This window comes from Sus scrofa, chromosome 8 (genome assembly GCF_000003025.6).
Source record: "Sus scrofa isolate TJ Tabasco breed Duroc chromosome 8, Sscrofa11.1, whole genome shotgun sequence".
In the NCBI taxonomy this organism is placed as follows: domain Eukaryota; kingdom Metazoa; phylum Chordata; class Mammalia; order Artiodactyla; family Suidae; genus Sus; species Sus scrofa.
The window spans coordinates 130,019,847-130,033,658 of NC_010450.4; the positions used below are offsets into that span (position 1 = coordinate 130,019,847).

Below are 13,812 nucleotides of genomic sequence, written 5' to 3' on the forward strand. Positions count from 1 at the left end.
ATCCTGGAAGTAGAGATGTTAAATGTTTCTGAGTGTCTTCTGTTATTCTTCTGGTGTATCTTGGCTTCTTTATTAGCATTTCTCCATTTACTAGTCATTTATCCCCCCCTCTCCCACTGGATCATCCATGAGATAAAGTACATACATTATCAGTAAGGTGTATAGGCCTTGAGGTGACCTAATCTTTAGGCTCTTATTTTTCACTATGGACCAGCAATATTGATATAATCAGAAAAAAAGACACATGTTTCAAGTATTAGCAAACGTTTATTTTTTGATTTTTTCCTTAGCACTGAGCCCAGTTTTCTAATGGGTGAATGGGAAGCAGAAGTGACAGCATCTAGATTATCTTAATCTAGAAGTTGAAAATTTTTTCTTTTTGTCTTTTGCCTTTTTAGGGCCATACCCACAGCATATAGGGGTTCCCAGGCTAGGGGTCAAATAGGAACTACAGCTGCCAGCCTCCCCAGTAGCCACAGCAACCTGGGATCCGAGCCACGTCTGCGACCTACACCACAGCTCTTGGCAATGATGGATCCTTAACCGAGGCGAGGGATCGAACCTGCAACCTCATGGATACTAGTCAGATTCATTTCTGCTAAACCACGATGGGAACTCCAAAATTTTCTTTTTTAGTAGAAAAAATGCTGTCATTCTCCCATCTCCATGTCTTTGTATGGCCTTGGGATGGTGTTATTCTGCCGTGTGGAAGTCGAGTCTGTGCAGTGTTTTGTGTGCACGTGGAAATAAAACGTACTCTGCTGTGTCCTGTGGTTTGCTTAGTACTAGTTGTCACCTTAGCTCCGCTGTGGGCAGCATGAGTTGGCTATGGGTACACAAAGAATACTAGATTTGAAGAGAAGTTTTGAAATGGGAGGTGATTTGTTTTCTCTTTTCCTTACACCTCCTCCCCTTAAGATATAAGGTTGTTATGTTTTGTGATTGGAGTAAATTTAAGCCTTTTAAAGTTACATCAGATGAAACTTCATAGGTAATATTCATCAGCATTCTCCTAAAATGTGCCCAAAAAAAGATTTGACAGAAAAGTAATAATAAAAAATAGGGCAGTTTCCTTCTGATTTATATGAAATGGATATTTTAGCTATCTGTTCTGGAAATTGTCAAATCAGACTTTCTAATGACACAGCATATGGAGTAGCAAATTCTTGAAGGTTCAGCCAGAGGCTAATTTTCCAGACTGTAAATCACATATGTAGATTTATGGCTGTCTAGAAACATGGGCTTTTATGTTTATCCCCAGTATATGCAAGATAATTTGAATGTAATTAGAAGCAGTAAGTAACAGCTACATAAAATAGAGCATCTGCACGTAGAACAATCCTGATAAAGGTGAAAGGAAGAAAATTTTGATAGAATTTAACCGATTTCTAGGGAGCCATAGAAATGAAAACTGCCTCGGGATAGAAATGAAAACTGCCTCGGGAGAAGGAGGAATATGCCTGCAGATGAAACCGGCGGGTGACTCCGTGAATTTCTCTTCGGGATGAGTAGCGACAGGAAGCAGGTGTGTGTTTCGCTTTGCTTTCTGCACTAAGCTAAGTCCTATTGATGACAATCACCAGGTGGTTGGCGGTTCCAAACTGAAGGCGCCAGTGTGTGACCTCTAGCGAGCCAGGTTTCCGAAAAAGATGTCAGCAACTTAAGGCCCAGGTCACATGACTCCTTCCGCTCGCTGGTACTAGAGGCTCTGGATCAAATTTCAACTCCAGGCAGTCCTCCCGGCCACGTGGGTTTCGCCAAATCAGAAGCCAAACCACACTTCCGAAAATGTTAGGAGCCGCTCCGCGCCTTCCGCGGGGACTCCGGATCCGGAGCTGGGTTTCACATCCGCGCACATCGCCAGAGTGGAATTTGAGGGCTGTGCCGTGATCTTGATGGTTCCAACCCGGCTCCATCAGGGCCACCGGGCACTTCCTGCGAGATGGGGGCGGGCGCTCTCGCCATCTGTGTGAGTACAGGCCACCTCTGCCTCCGTGCGCCCTGCCAGGGCGCGCAGAGGCCTCGGCCCTCCCGGTTTTGCGATGCCTGTGTCACTTAGTTTTTCCCTTCCTAGGAGGTGGGGGGAAGGTTCCCTTAAATTCCTTTCTATTCACATGGACGTTGATTGGGGGGGGGGGGCAGTCCGTCTTTTCGTCCACTTTCCTTTTCCAAAAAAAAGTGAAGAGCGATGCATGCGGAGCTCATTGGGGTCCGTGAACTTGATCTACTGTCGATCAGTCTCAAGCCTTGTAAGACTTTTTTTGTTCTGAAAGAGTTAAATACGAACGCTTCCTTGTAGCTACTGGAAATATCTTGTGCCTAGATGGAGCATGAATTAAAAGAATTAAAGTAACCATTCATCAATTTCCCTCAGAGAATGTAACATTTTTTTTCATTCCACATTTTTGTTTTCATTTAGTAATTCTAGAATTTTTGTTTCAGGAGGGTTGCTAAAAGTGATGGTAAAAGAGCTAACTAAGCTAATAAATGTGTGTGAATCCTGAGTCACCTATAGAAACCACTGGTTGTAATACTGTAGCAGCAGTAAATAACACTGATCTAAAAATCTATGGGAAAATGTGTATATGTCTAGGGCTGAAATTCATGAATTTCAAAGCACTTCCGTTGGTGCTTACGTGTAAGCTTTTGCAGTAACCAAATTTATCTTCAATTACTTAACTTCAGGATACTGTAATTAAATTTTTTAATTTCAGTGTATAGCAAATGCATAAATAAAATCTCAAGTTGATATTGTATTCTAGGTGGGCATTATATTTGTCCCTGGAGGTACTACATGAGAAATATCTTATTCTGTATTATCACCTTTCATTTCTCCCACGTGTCATCACATATAGGTCAGATCCAATGTGTTTTTCAGGTTTCAGCAAGAGCTGCATTTTGTTGTAGGCTGTGATGGCATCCTACCAGACATAGCTGGGTAATTTTTGACACCTAGGCCCTGAATGGCCACCAGATGGTGGCTTAGTCCCACAGGTTGAATTTTCTTAGTTAAGACTGCAAGGTGACACCCTCATGTCCACGCTCAGAACTTCTCAGCATCCTGTGAGCCCGTCTTCCTGACTCCCTTCCTTTCAGCCCCAAGCTTGTAGGATTCAGCTGCTGATCTTTTTCCTTTTCCAAAGAGGTTCCTTTCCTAAGGGGAACATACTGAGCTTTCATTTTCCTACAGACACAGGTCTGCATTTTTCCAGCTTTATAAAAAAAAAAAAAAAAAAAAAAACTTACAATCTGGCAGTGTGTAGAGTAAAGCAGCAGACTGACCTCTTTGTCCTGAGATGGACAGATATCTGCGTGTTTGATGAGATCTTTACTGCTTTTGCCCTTGGTCTGCGTGTATTGATCTGTATGTACCTCGACTAAAATGCAGACGGACCCATGTATGAAATTCTGTATTTTTCCTTAATTTTGATCCAAGCATGACAAACTTTCATTGAAGGCTGACATAAAATTATGCCATGGAAGAGATCATTTACTCCAGTGGAAGCGTAATTCTCAATCATTCCTACCCTTCTTCACCCTCAGCTTGGCCTGCGATTGTGCCGTGTCCCAGTTTTACTGTAGAAGAAATATTTACATGTTTAGGAATCATGGCATAGTATTTCTATAAGAAGAGTGACTGAAGAACAAAATGGTTATGTTTGTGATGGAAAAGTGAAAATGAAGTCACACTTGAACAGATGGTTTGGGCACACATACTTTTTTAGTGGAGGACTTCTCTACTCAGACATGGATGTGTTACCTGCTCAGGTATCCAGCTGCTGAAGACAGTCATTACAAAGTAATAGAGTGCTAGAGATTTAGAGAGAGTGTGTGTTGGTGTGTTGATGGATTCTTGAAGTGGGGCACAGACTGGCTTTAAGATTTTCACTTCCTACTTTCGTTGACTCACCAACTTTCTCTTCCTCATTGCTTTTGTTTTTCTCTTTCCCAAAGTGCTAGTGCTGTTGATAAAACTGCAATGGCCTCACAAATTCACGTACATTACATTACAAAGAAGAGGTAGGTTTTTTGCTGTCTTTCCTCAGCACATCTCTCCCAGGCAGAATAGAGATGATACATGCCAACTGGTAGCTTAGTCTCTTCTAGTTTTTTACAATTAATTAATAAATTTATTTTGGTTGCACCCACGGCACGGAGACGTCCCCGAGTCAGAGACTGAACCAGAGCAGCGACAACGTCAGGTCCCTTACCCACTGAGCCACCAGGGAACTCCAGTCTCTTCTAGTTTTAAATACACTTGGGGATGACCCAAGCTTCTCAGGCGAATACTGAGTCTTTTGGATTCCTTGCAGCTCAGGTTGTTTTTTCCCAAAGAGGCATGTGGTCATTTGGAAGAGAAGTGGGCTAAGAAGGCAGAGTTTGCATGGTCTACTGATAAAGAAAGGCGCGTGGGGGGCTATGTGTAGGTTCTTTTTTTCTTTTTTTTCTTTTCAACGGAGGTTCCCAGGCTAGGGGTTGAACCTGCGCCATAGCCACAGCAACATAAGATCCGAGCTGCATCTGCAACCTTTGCCACAATTTGTGGCCACACCGGATCCTTAACCCACCAAGCAAGGCCAGGGATCAAACCTACCTCCTCAGCTGCAGCAGCTGGATCCTTTAACCCACTGCGCTGGACCAGCATCCAACCTGCATCTTGCTCCTGCAGAGATGCTGCCGATCCCGTTGCACTGCAGCAGGAACTCGCTGGCTTTCTTTTATATAGACAGTATAGCCTTTTATAGCAACTTTTAATTTTTCTTGGTGGTACCCATCTAGTGTATAAAATTTAGGAGATGCAAATAACTAAAAAGGAGAAAATAAGAATCACCTAAGATTGCATAACTCAGAAATAAATAGATACTTATTTATTGCTTAAGTCCTGTCTTTCTTTCTAGGAGCATATAAACTTATAAACACAAATCACACTTGACCTTAATTCTATAGCATTTTTCCCTGATTAACAGTATAGTGTGACTGTCTGGGGTTCCTGTTTGTATGAGTCCTGCTCATTGTGACTTGCCCTTCTGTGCTTGGAGGTCTGGATAGAGGGAGGGCAGGAATATTTTTCTGGATTGCTTTCCAGAAAATTGAAGCTCCTTGCTTCTTACCCATGTCGTCTTTTCTTTTAAAGTTTTCTATGAGTGTAAAGGATGACAAATGGCATCACACTAGTGTTTTTACCTGTCTTTGATCATGAGGAACTTCACTGCCGTCCTAGAAAATCTGTTCCATCTTTCTTTTCTCTCTTTTTTTTTGGCCTTTTTGCTTTTTAGGGCCCTACCTGCGGCATACAGAGGTTCCCAGGCTAGGGGTCCAATCAGAGCTGTAGCTGCCGGCCTACACCACAGCCACAGCCACAGCCACACGGGATCCCAGCCATGTCTGTGACTTACACCACAGCTCATGGCAACACCGGATCCTTAACCCACTGATCGAGGCCAGAGATCGAACCCTCGTCCTCACGATGCTAGTCGGGTTGGTTAACCGCTGAGCCACGACGGGAACGCCTGTTCCATCTTTAGAAGTGACCGTTTGTTTATGTATCTTAAAATCTGTCTCCAGGTAACTACCATTCACTTTCTAGTTTTGTCTTCTGGATGACATGGCAACTTTCTTATAATCGGGAAGTGTTTTAACCCGGGTCCTCCCTTTTGAGTGTAATTGTTGCAGGTTCTTCATTCCTTCTTTGCATAACATGATGATGCTTTGACATTTTATTTTCTTTTGTTTTACTTTTTTACTTTAAATGTTTTAAATGAAAACATTTTAATTTCCTAAATTAAAAAAAAAATTTCTCTGCTGGTCCTTTCATCCAAAGCTCTTCGGTCATCTATAAACTGGTTAAAGTTTGTGATCTGGTAGTTTTCTCAAGGAAAGCTCATGTGTACAGAATTCTCTTAGCTTTTGTATATTCAAATTGTAGCTTTTATCGCTAGGGGACAGCTTGATCGGTTATTAAATTTGACTCAAGTTTTCTTAACTGTCTCATAAGCCTTAGTCTGTTGTCTTCCACTGTTAAATACTACTGCAGTTGATAAGCCTGAGGCCACTGATACTTTCTTTCCTTATTATGACATAATTTTTGTCTGGCTCCCCAAAGGATTATTCATATATTATCAGTCTCATAATTTCCTTAGAAAATATCTTTGTGTGGACTGTTCTGAGTCATGACGTGCCGTTTCACAGTCACATGGTAGATTTAAGGCTTCTATTTAAACAAAGTTTTTGTGTTTTTTTCTCTCTCTTTTTTTTTTTACTAAAGAGTAATTGATTTACAATGGTGTGCCATAAACAAAGTTTTTTTGGTGTGAATTACATCTTTAAATAGTCTACTTCATCAAAGACTCTATTCCAAGATACTATTTAGTTTTCTTCTTTGGGAACTTCAATAACATACATTGGGGTGCATGTAACTGCTCTCGGTAGCTGTCAGATCCTTGTGATTTGTCAACAGGTTTGATGATGCCTGTTTTTCTCTTTCATATCTTCTTGTGCCTTCCTGGGCTATCTGTGGTTCCTGTTCTCCTTTGTGCTCATCAGAATGTAGTCTTCGCTTCTGAAAAGTTTGTGTCTTTTCCTTTTCTTCCTCTGTGGATTTCGGCCAATCTCCATTTCACATCCTCCTACTGGCTGACGATCTCGTCCCTAAATTTGTGTGTTTCTGCCTGGTGGTGTCCTTTCATCATTGTGATCGAGTCATTAACTTTAATAAAAATGGTGGTAAAACATATGTAACACAGCATTTACCATTTTAACTGTTTTTAGGTTGACAATTCAGTGGCATTTGTACATTCACAGTATTGCGTGACCGTCACCATCATGCATCTCCAGAACGTTTTTCTTGTCCCCAACTCTGTACCCACCAAACGTACTAACCCTCCACTCCCCGTCCCTCTCCCCCTGGGTCCCTGGAACCATTTGTTCTGCTTTCTGTCTCTATGAATTTGCCTGTTCTAGGTACTAAATATAAACAGAATCCTACCATTTTGGGTTTTGTGTGTGTGTGTCTGGCTTATTTTATGTAGTATAATATTTTTAAGGTTCCTCTATATTATATATGTTACGAGAATTTCATTTCTTTATGAGACTGAATAATAGTCCATTGCATGTGTATGTATATAATACATAATAATATATAATAATATATTCCATTGTGTGTGTATATATGAGTGTGTGTGTATATTACATTTTGTTTATTCATTTATTGATGTTTCTCCTTTCTGACTATTATGAATAATGCTGCTATGAACACTGATGTACTAGTATCTGTTTGAGTTCCTGATTTTAGAGTATATACTCGGAAGTGTAACTGATGGATCGCAGGTAATTCTATGTGTAACTTTTGGAGGACCCACCTGTTTGCCATCGTGCTGTTATCATTTCACGTCATCACCAACATGCATAAGGGTTCCAGTTGTTCCACATCCTATCTAGCACTTGTTTTCTGATTTTTTTTTTTTTTGATACTAGCTATCATGTGACGTGTATCTAACTGGGGTTTGGATTTGCATATTCCTAGTGACGAGTGGCATTGAGCATCTTTGTGTGTGTTCATGAGCTACTTATGTCTTCTTCGAAGTGCCTCTTCAAGTCTTTTGCCCATTTTTGAAATGGGTTTTACTGTTGTAGTTAGCATTCTGAAATATACTCTGGGTATTAAACATAAATCAGATATATGATTTGCAAATACTTTTGCTTATTCTGTGGATTGTCTTTTCACTGTTTTCACTATAGTCTTTTGATGCACAAAAGCTTTTCATTTTAATGAAACAGTTTATTTTTGTCCATGTTGCCTGTGCTTTTGATAGCATTTCCGTATTAACTTTTGCTGGTTATTTTTGTGAAGCTAGGTTACAGTTTTCATCTGTTTCCTGGCAACATTTTTCTGATGAATTATTTCAAGAAAGTCTTGATGCTCTTTGCTACTTTTAAAAAAGTACTGTGTGTGTTTAGTTGGCTGGCTGTTTTCCTTTCTTCTTACTCACATTTCAATAAGATGAACTTTTGCGGCATCAGCACCAAGAGGTTCCTGTGAGGTATAGTGGTGAGAGGGCAAGGTCCCTTTTCAACTTCGCCAGTCCTGGGCCTCCCTCCTCTACTTCTACAAAGGAGTCATTTCTTCAGTGTGACCTCTCAGAAGCTAACCTGGGTCAGGAGAGCCTACTGCCTTTTCTCCAGAAACTCCCCCCCGCCCCCCGCGCCACCGAGGTACCACACCTTAAGCTTAGCTATACCCAGATGTGAACTGTGAAGGTAATCCTTTTATCTTTGCAAATATTATGTGGTTTTTTTGAGGCTGTGAAAATCCTCTTCTCCAACAACTTTTCACCTGATGTTTTCGCATCCACTGACAATCTTTGACAAAATTATTGGTTAAATGATATGCAGAAAGTGGTGACTTTCTAATTCTGTAATTCCTTCTATAGTTGCAGCATGTTCTATAAAGCAGACTTTTGTAACTTATTCATGCCTCTTATTATCACTGTGGATTCAGGGATTTTTTTTTTTTTTTTTGGTCTTTTTACCATTTATTTAGCCGCTCCCACGCATATGGAGGTTCCTAGGCTAGGGGTCTAATCAGAGCTGTAGCCGCCAGCCTACACCACAGCCACAGCAATGCAGGATCCGAGCCACATCTGCGACTTACACCACAGCTCATGGCAACGCCAGATCCTTCACCCACGGAGCAAGGTCAGGGATCGAACCTGCAACCTCATGGTTCCTAGTTGGATTCATTAACCACTGCACCACAACGGGAACTCCTGGATTCAGGGGGTTTTATTTACACAATGTGTCATGTACTTTTCTTACTTGCGCTGTGCCACAATGGAAACTATTCTACACCTTCTTGCTTAGATGGATTGGTCCTAGCCCCAGTTGCAAAGACTTTTAAGGTACCCGGCTTTGAATTTTACCAGCTGTGTAACCTGGTTGTCCTTCCAAGTACCTCACAATCATGGTGCTTAAATTCTTAGAGGATTGCCTTAAGGAAAAACAGGCAATGGAATTCAACAGCCTGAAATTGACTTTGTATTAAGTTCTGCAAATAGAGTGCTGCATGTAGTATTGTCCCCCTTGGGGCCTCATAGAACCTCTAACTTGAAAGGTCCTGGAAATAGTATAGTCTGTCATGGTAAAGAGTCTCCACATTAAGAGCTGGAGCACCTGGGGGTTATATTCTGGCTCTAAAACTTTCCTAAGCCAGTTTCCTTTTCTTTGTGCCTTAGTTTTCTTATCCAAATGGGAATAGTAAGCATTCCTCCCGGTAAGTTTGCTTTGAAATTTACAGGTGTTAATGTTAAAAGCACTTACAGTAGAGTCTGGCACAAAAGCAACGCCCAATAAATGTTAGCTATTATGAAAACTCAGGCTTCTGAACCTCATCCTATTTATTAGTTTGATGAAAGCCTCTCTTAGCAGGTTCTAGTGTCAGAAGTATTGATATTGCAAAACATATCTTTATTTTAAGGAGACCCAAAATATATAAATAATCTTATTTTCCTCTGCTATAAGAATTAAAATTTTGGGGGGGTTTCTGCTATGGCGCAGTAGGTTTAGAATCCAATTGCAGTGGCTTGGGTCCCTGCCGAGGTGCGGGTTCAATCCCCAGCCAGGCGCAGTGGATTAAAGGCTCTGGTGTTGCCATGGCTACGGCATAGGTCACAGCTGTGGCTTGAATTCCGTCCTTTGCCTGGGAATTTTCATGCACTGTGAGCGCAGCCATAAAAAGAAAGAGTAAAAATTTTATTTTATCTTTAGCGAGTGGACAGGACTTGCTGGCATATGCGTTTTGATTCCCGTCACTTCTTTTTGGAGACAGCATTAGTCACTCAGATGGTTCGAGTGACTCGTGGCCACACTGCATCCTTGATGGGACCAGGAGCACATTACGGGTCTCTTCTGTAAAACGGAGCTCACAAAAGTATTCTCCTTCCTAATGTTTATTAGGATTTAACAAGTGAAGACATCAAAGGTATTTAAGCCGTGCCTGATACAGTCAGTCAACACTCTGTCAAAGTTAACTGTCCTTATTATTCTGATTTTTCTCTTGTTATCTAAAACCCTGGTTCTCTGTTTGTTCTGATTATCCCCCTCTCTTTTTTTTTCTTGGAGTACTTTTATCAATCAGAGGTGAGTGTGTGTGTTGCTACAGAACAGGAATGGGTTCTGGCTAATTTAAGCCCAAAGAAACTACTGGAAAGTCATGGAATGGCATGCCATGTAGAAGGAAGAGCTGAAGGGCCAGTGTCAGAAAGGACAGCTCAAGGACTCTAGCAACTCCAGTGATGCAGGCGGCGAGAGTTCGTGTAATGGTTCGTTAATCTAACCATCTTGTGAGAGCACTACCTGGAATAAATTAGCTCCAACCATTTTTCTGTCCTTGTGACAGTCCACTCAAGCTTCAGTGGCCTAGAGGAACAGGTGACTGATTGACCTGGTAGGGCACCCAAGCCCAGCCTTTGCTGAAGGCTGGCCAGTGGCTGTAAGTGCTGTCCATCAAAGCTGTTCACCAGCGACAGTGCGGTCATTCCCCCAAAGGCAGTCAGGATTTGTCACTAGAAAAAAGAGGGGCATTCCCATTGTGTGGTGCAGCAGAAGTGAATGCAAATCCATGAGGCTGCAGGTTCCATCCTTGGCCTCACTCAGCGGGTTAAGGATCCAGTGTTGCTCTTAGTTGCAGGGTAGTCTGCAGATGTGGCTCGGATCCTGCATTGCTGTGGCTGTGCTGTAGGCCGGCACCTGCCACTCAGATTCGACCCCTAGCCTAGGAACCTCCATAGGCCTCAAGTGTGGCCCTAAAAAGCCAAAAAAAAAAAAAAAAGAGGAGCTAAAGGCTAGGTGGCCTCACATCAACAAATACTTCTGTCCTGGTCCGTGCATTTTGTGAGCTATCTAAACTGTGTTTTTAATCATAAATAAAAGCGTAGAAAAACAAGGTTGCCAGCATTTAATTATAAAAATGAGGAGTTCCCGTCGTGGCTCAGTGGTTAACGAATCTGACTAGGATCCATGAGGTCGTGGGTTCCATCTCTGGCCTCTCTCAGTGGGTTAGGGATCCGGTGTTGCCGTGAGCTGGAGTGTAGGTCACAGATGCGGCTCAGATCCCGTGTTGCTGTTGCTGTGCCAACTGCAGGCTGGCAGCTGCAGCTCCGATTTGACCCCTAGCCTGGGAACCTCCATATGCCATGGGTGTGGCCCTAAAAAGAAAAAGAAAAATGAATACTGGTAGAAAATGCGGGTGACGTGAGCTTTAGTCTTCGCCCTTTCTCACTGAGTTCACCACAGGTTTTGGGGTCCTGGTTTCTTTATTCTTTAGGGGATGTTATAAGCACTCAGTGACCCCACAGATAGTTCTAGCAGTAAAACCTGAAGTTTCCTTCCTTGTCTCTGTTCTTTTTTTTAATGTGGGAGCCTATACTGCTTTTACATACACACACACACACACACACACACGCCAGTTTTCCAGTTCAAGTGATGTATGGGAATGAAACAAAAGTTTAAATAGTTAAGTTCGACACACAACATCGCCTTTAGTAACTTTTTTTTTCTTTTTTTTTTTGCCATTTCTTGGGCTGTTCCCGCAGCATATGGAGGTTCCCAGGCTAGGGGTCCAATCGGAGCTGTAGCCACCAGCCTACACCAGGGCCACAGCAACACGGAATCTGAGCCACATCTGTGACCTACACTACACCCCAGCTCACGGCAACACCAGATCCTCAATCCACTGAGTGAGGGCAGGTATTGAACCCACAACCTCATGGTTCCTAGTCGGGTTCATTAACCACTGTGCCATGATAGGAACTCCCTCCTGTAGTAACTTTTTAGCTTAAGTCAAGAAAGGTCAACTGTGTGTTTGAAGCTGAAATTCCACAGATACTGACATTGATAAAGAGATAGTGCTGTAATCATTGTACAAAAGTAGAATGTAATTTTAGTTTAAATGGACTTAATTATAAATAGATTTCTATTTCCTTAGTTATTTTCTTTTTCTGTGATTAGGGAACTCTAGAATATTTTTTATTACTTAGCAGAAAGCATATTTTACCTCTGTTCTAAACCTGTCAGTGAAGAATTGATTTGGATGTCTCTGAAAATGTAGCCGTTTTGTTTCATTGTGGTTGTTTTTAAGCAATATTTACTTCTTAAAAAGTGCTCGCCTAAATTAGATTACCAATTAAAAACAATAATCAGATGTTCTTTTATTGCTATGATTACACATCAGCGTGCTACGTTGTATAGCTCTTGACTGAGTAAACAGTTTAATTTTCAATCAGTTCTTTGGGAGGTTAATTACCTCTCATCCTTGAAAATATTGAACCATGATGCCAAGATTGCTTATTTACACAGTCTATTAACAGGAGACACAACATATTGACTATACTAATTAAAAGACAGAGTAAAGACTAGAGCTCTTAGCAGAAAGAACTTTCATTTACCTTTTAAACTCACATATAGGCAGGATTTCAAAGAAAACCTTGAATTTCTAATAAAAACTTGGGAAATTTGGATACTAAAGTGCAAAATGATTTTATCTTTTAAAAGTCATAGCTATTATTTTAAGGGATTGAGATACACGGAGAATAATTAGGTCATCAGACCCCAGCCATGGTTCCTTCTTAAACATCAGTCTGTAGTCCACACACACATTTGAGTATAGGAGTGGTTAAGCATCTCTCAATTTTTTTTTTTTTGAAAAAGAAATCAGTATAATTTCCTGGAAGAAGGATGATGATGAGGATAGCAACAAATACTTGAGAATGTCAGACATTCTTATTCTTGTATGTCTATGAGCTTCTTTCAGCCTTGTAATACTCCTATGAGATAGGAACTCCTGGTATCCCCATTTCATAGATGGGAAAACTGAGGTGTACAGCGTGTAAGTGACTTGTCCAAGGTTACACAGCTAATAAGATCAGAATGGGATTCAAAACAAGGAGTCTGGTTCTGTAGTGTATGCTCTAAACCGCAATGCTGAATTGTGTCTATAAGAAAATAAAAGATAAAATCGGAATGATTTAACCTTGTACTGTCAGCTGTTTCTAATGCTCCATTTGAGACCATTTTCAAAGTTTTATTACTACAGCTACTTTTTGGCTGCTCACTTCCCAGGTAGACCTGGTTGACTGAAATGTCCCATGTGTTCATTTGAAGGAGAGTGATAGGTTTTTACACTTGCACACACAACACACACACAACAATAGCTGTTACCAAATTTGACTTAGTAACTTCCTTGGTAACAGCGATGATAGTTCTTGCCCAGACTGCGCTGTAGTAGCTAAAGCCTTGTCTTATTTATAATATGAATGGATATTAAATCTATGGTGTAACTTTACCTTTGCTGGATTTTTCACTAGGGGAATCTGACTTTCAAATGTGACCTATACAAAGATGCAAACGTGTTTATGAAGTTTGGTCTGATTCTGTAGATTATAAGATTCAAAGTCAAACTACAGCAGCTCTTCTAAAAATCACAGTGGTAGGAGTTCCTGCTGTGGTAAGGGGTTAAGAATCCGACTGCAGTGGCTCAGGTTGACGAAGAGGCAAGGGTTCAGTCCCCAGCCTGGTGCAGTGGGATAAAGATACACTGTTACTGAAGCTGTGGTGCAGTTCACAGCTGCAGCTTGGATTCAGTCCCTGGCCTGGCAATTTTCATATGCCACAGGTGTGGCCATAAAATATATGTGTCTAATCTTTGTGTAATTGTTATGTGTCACATATAGTATTTACCATAGTTTATTACTAAAATTATACACAACCCACTTTATTTATTTATTTCTTTTGTCTTTTGGGGGCCACACCTGTGGCATA

The 13,812-nt window shown here is 41.2% G+C and overlaps 1 protein-coding gene across 1 annotated transcript in view; it reads left to right on the forward strand.

Annotated features, from left to right (window-relative positions):
• FAM13A (family with sequence similarity 13 member A) overlaps positions 1,735–13,812 on the forward strand; it is a 306,151-nt gene continuing 294,073 nt past the window's right edge. Inside the window, 1 exon segment of the mRNA XM_021100748.1 lies at positions 1,735–1,969. Coding sequence (XP_020956407.1) covers positions 1,943–1,969 — 27 coding nt within the window. The 5' untranslated portion in view covers positions 1,735–1,942.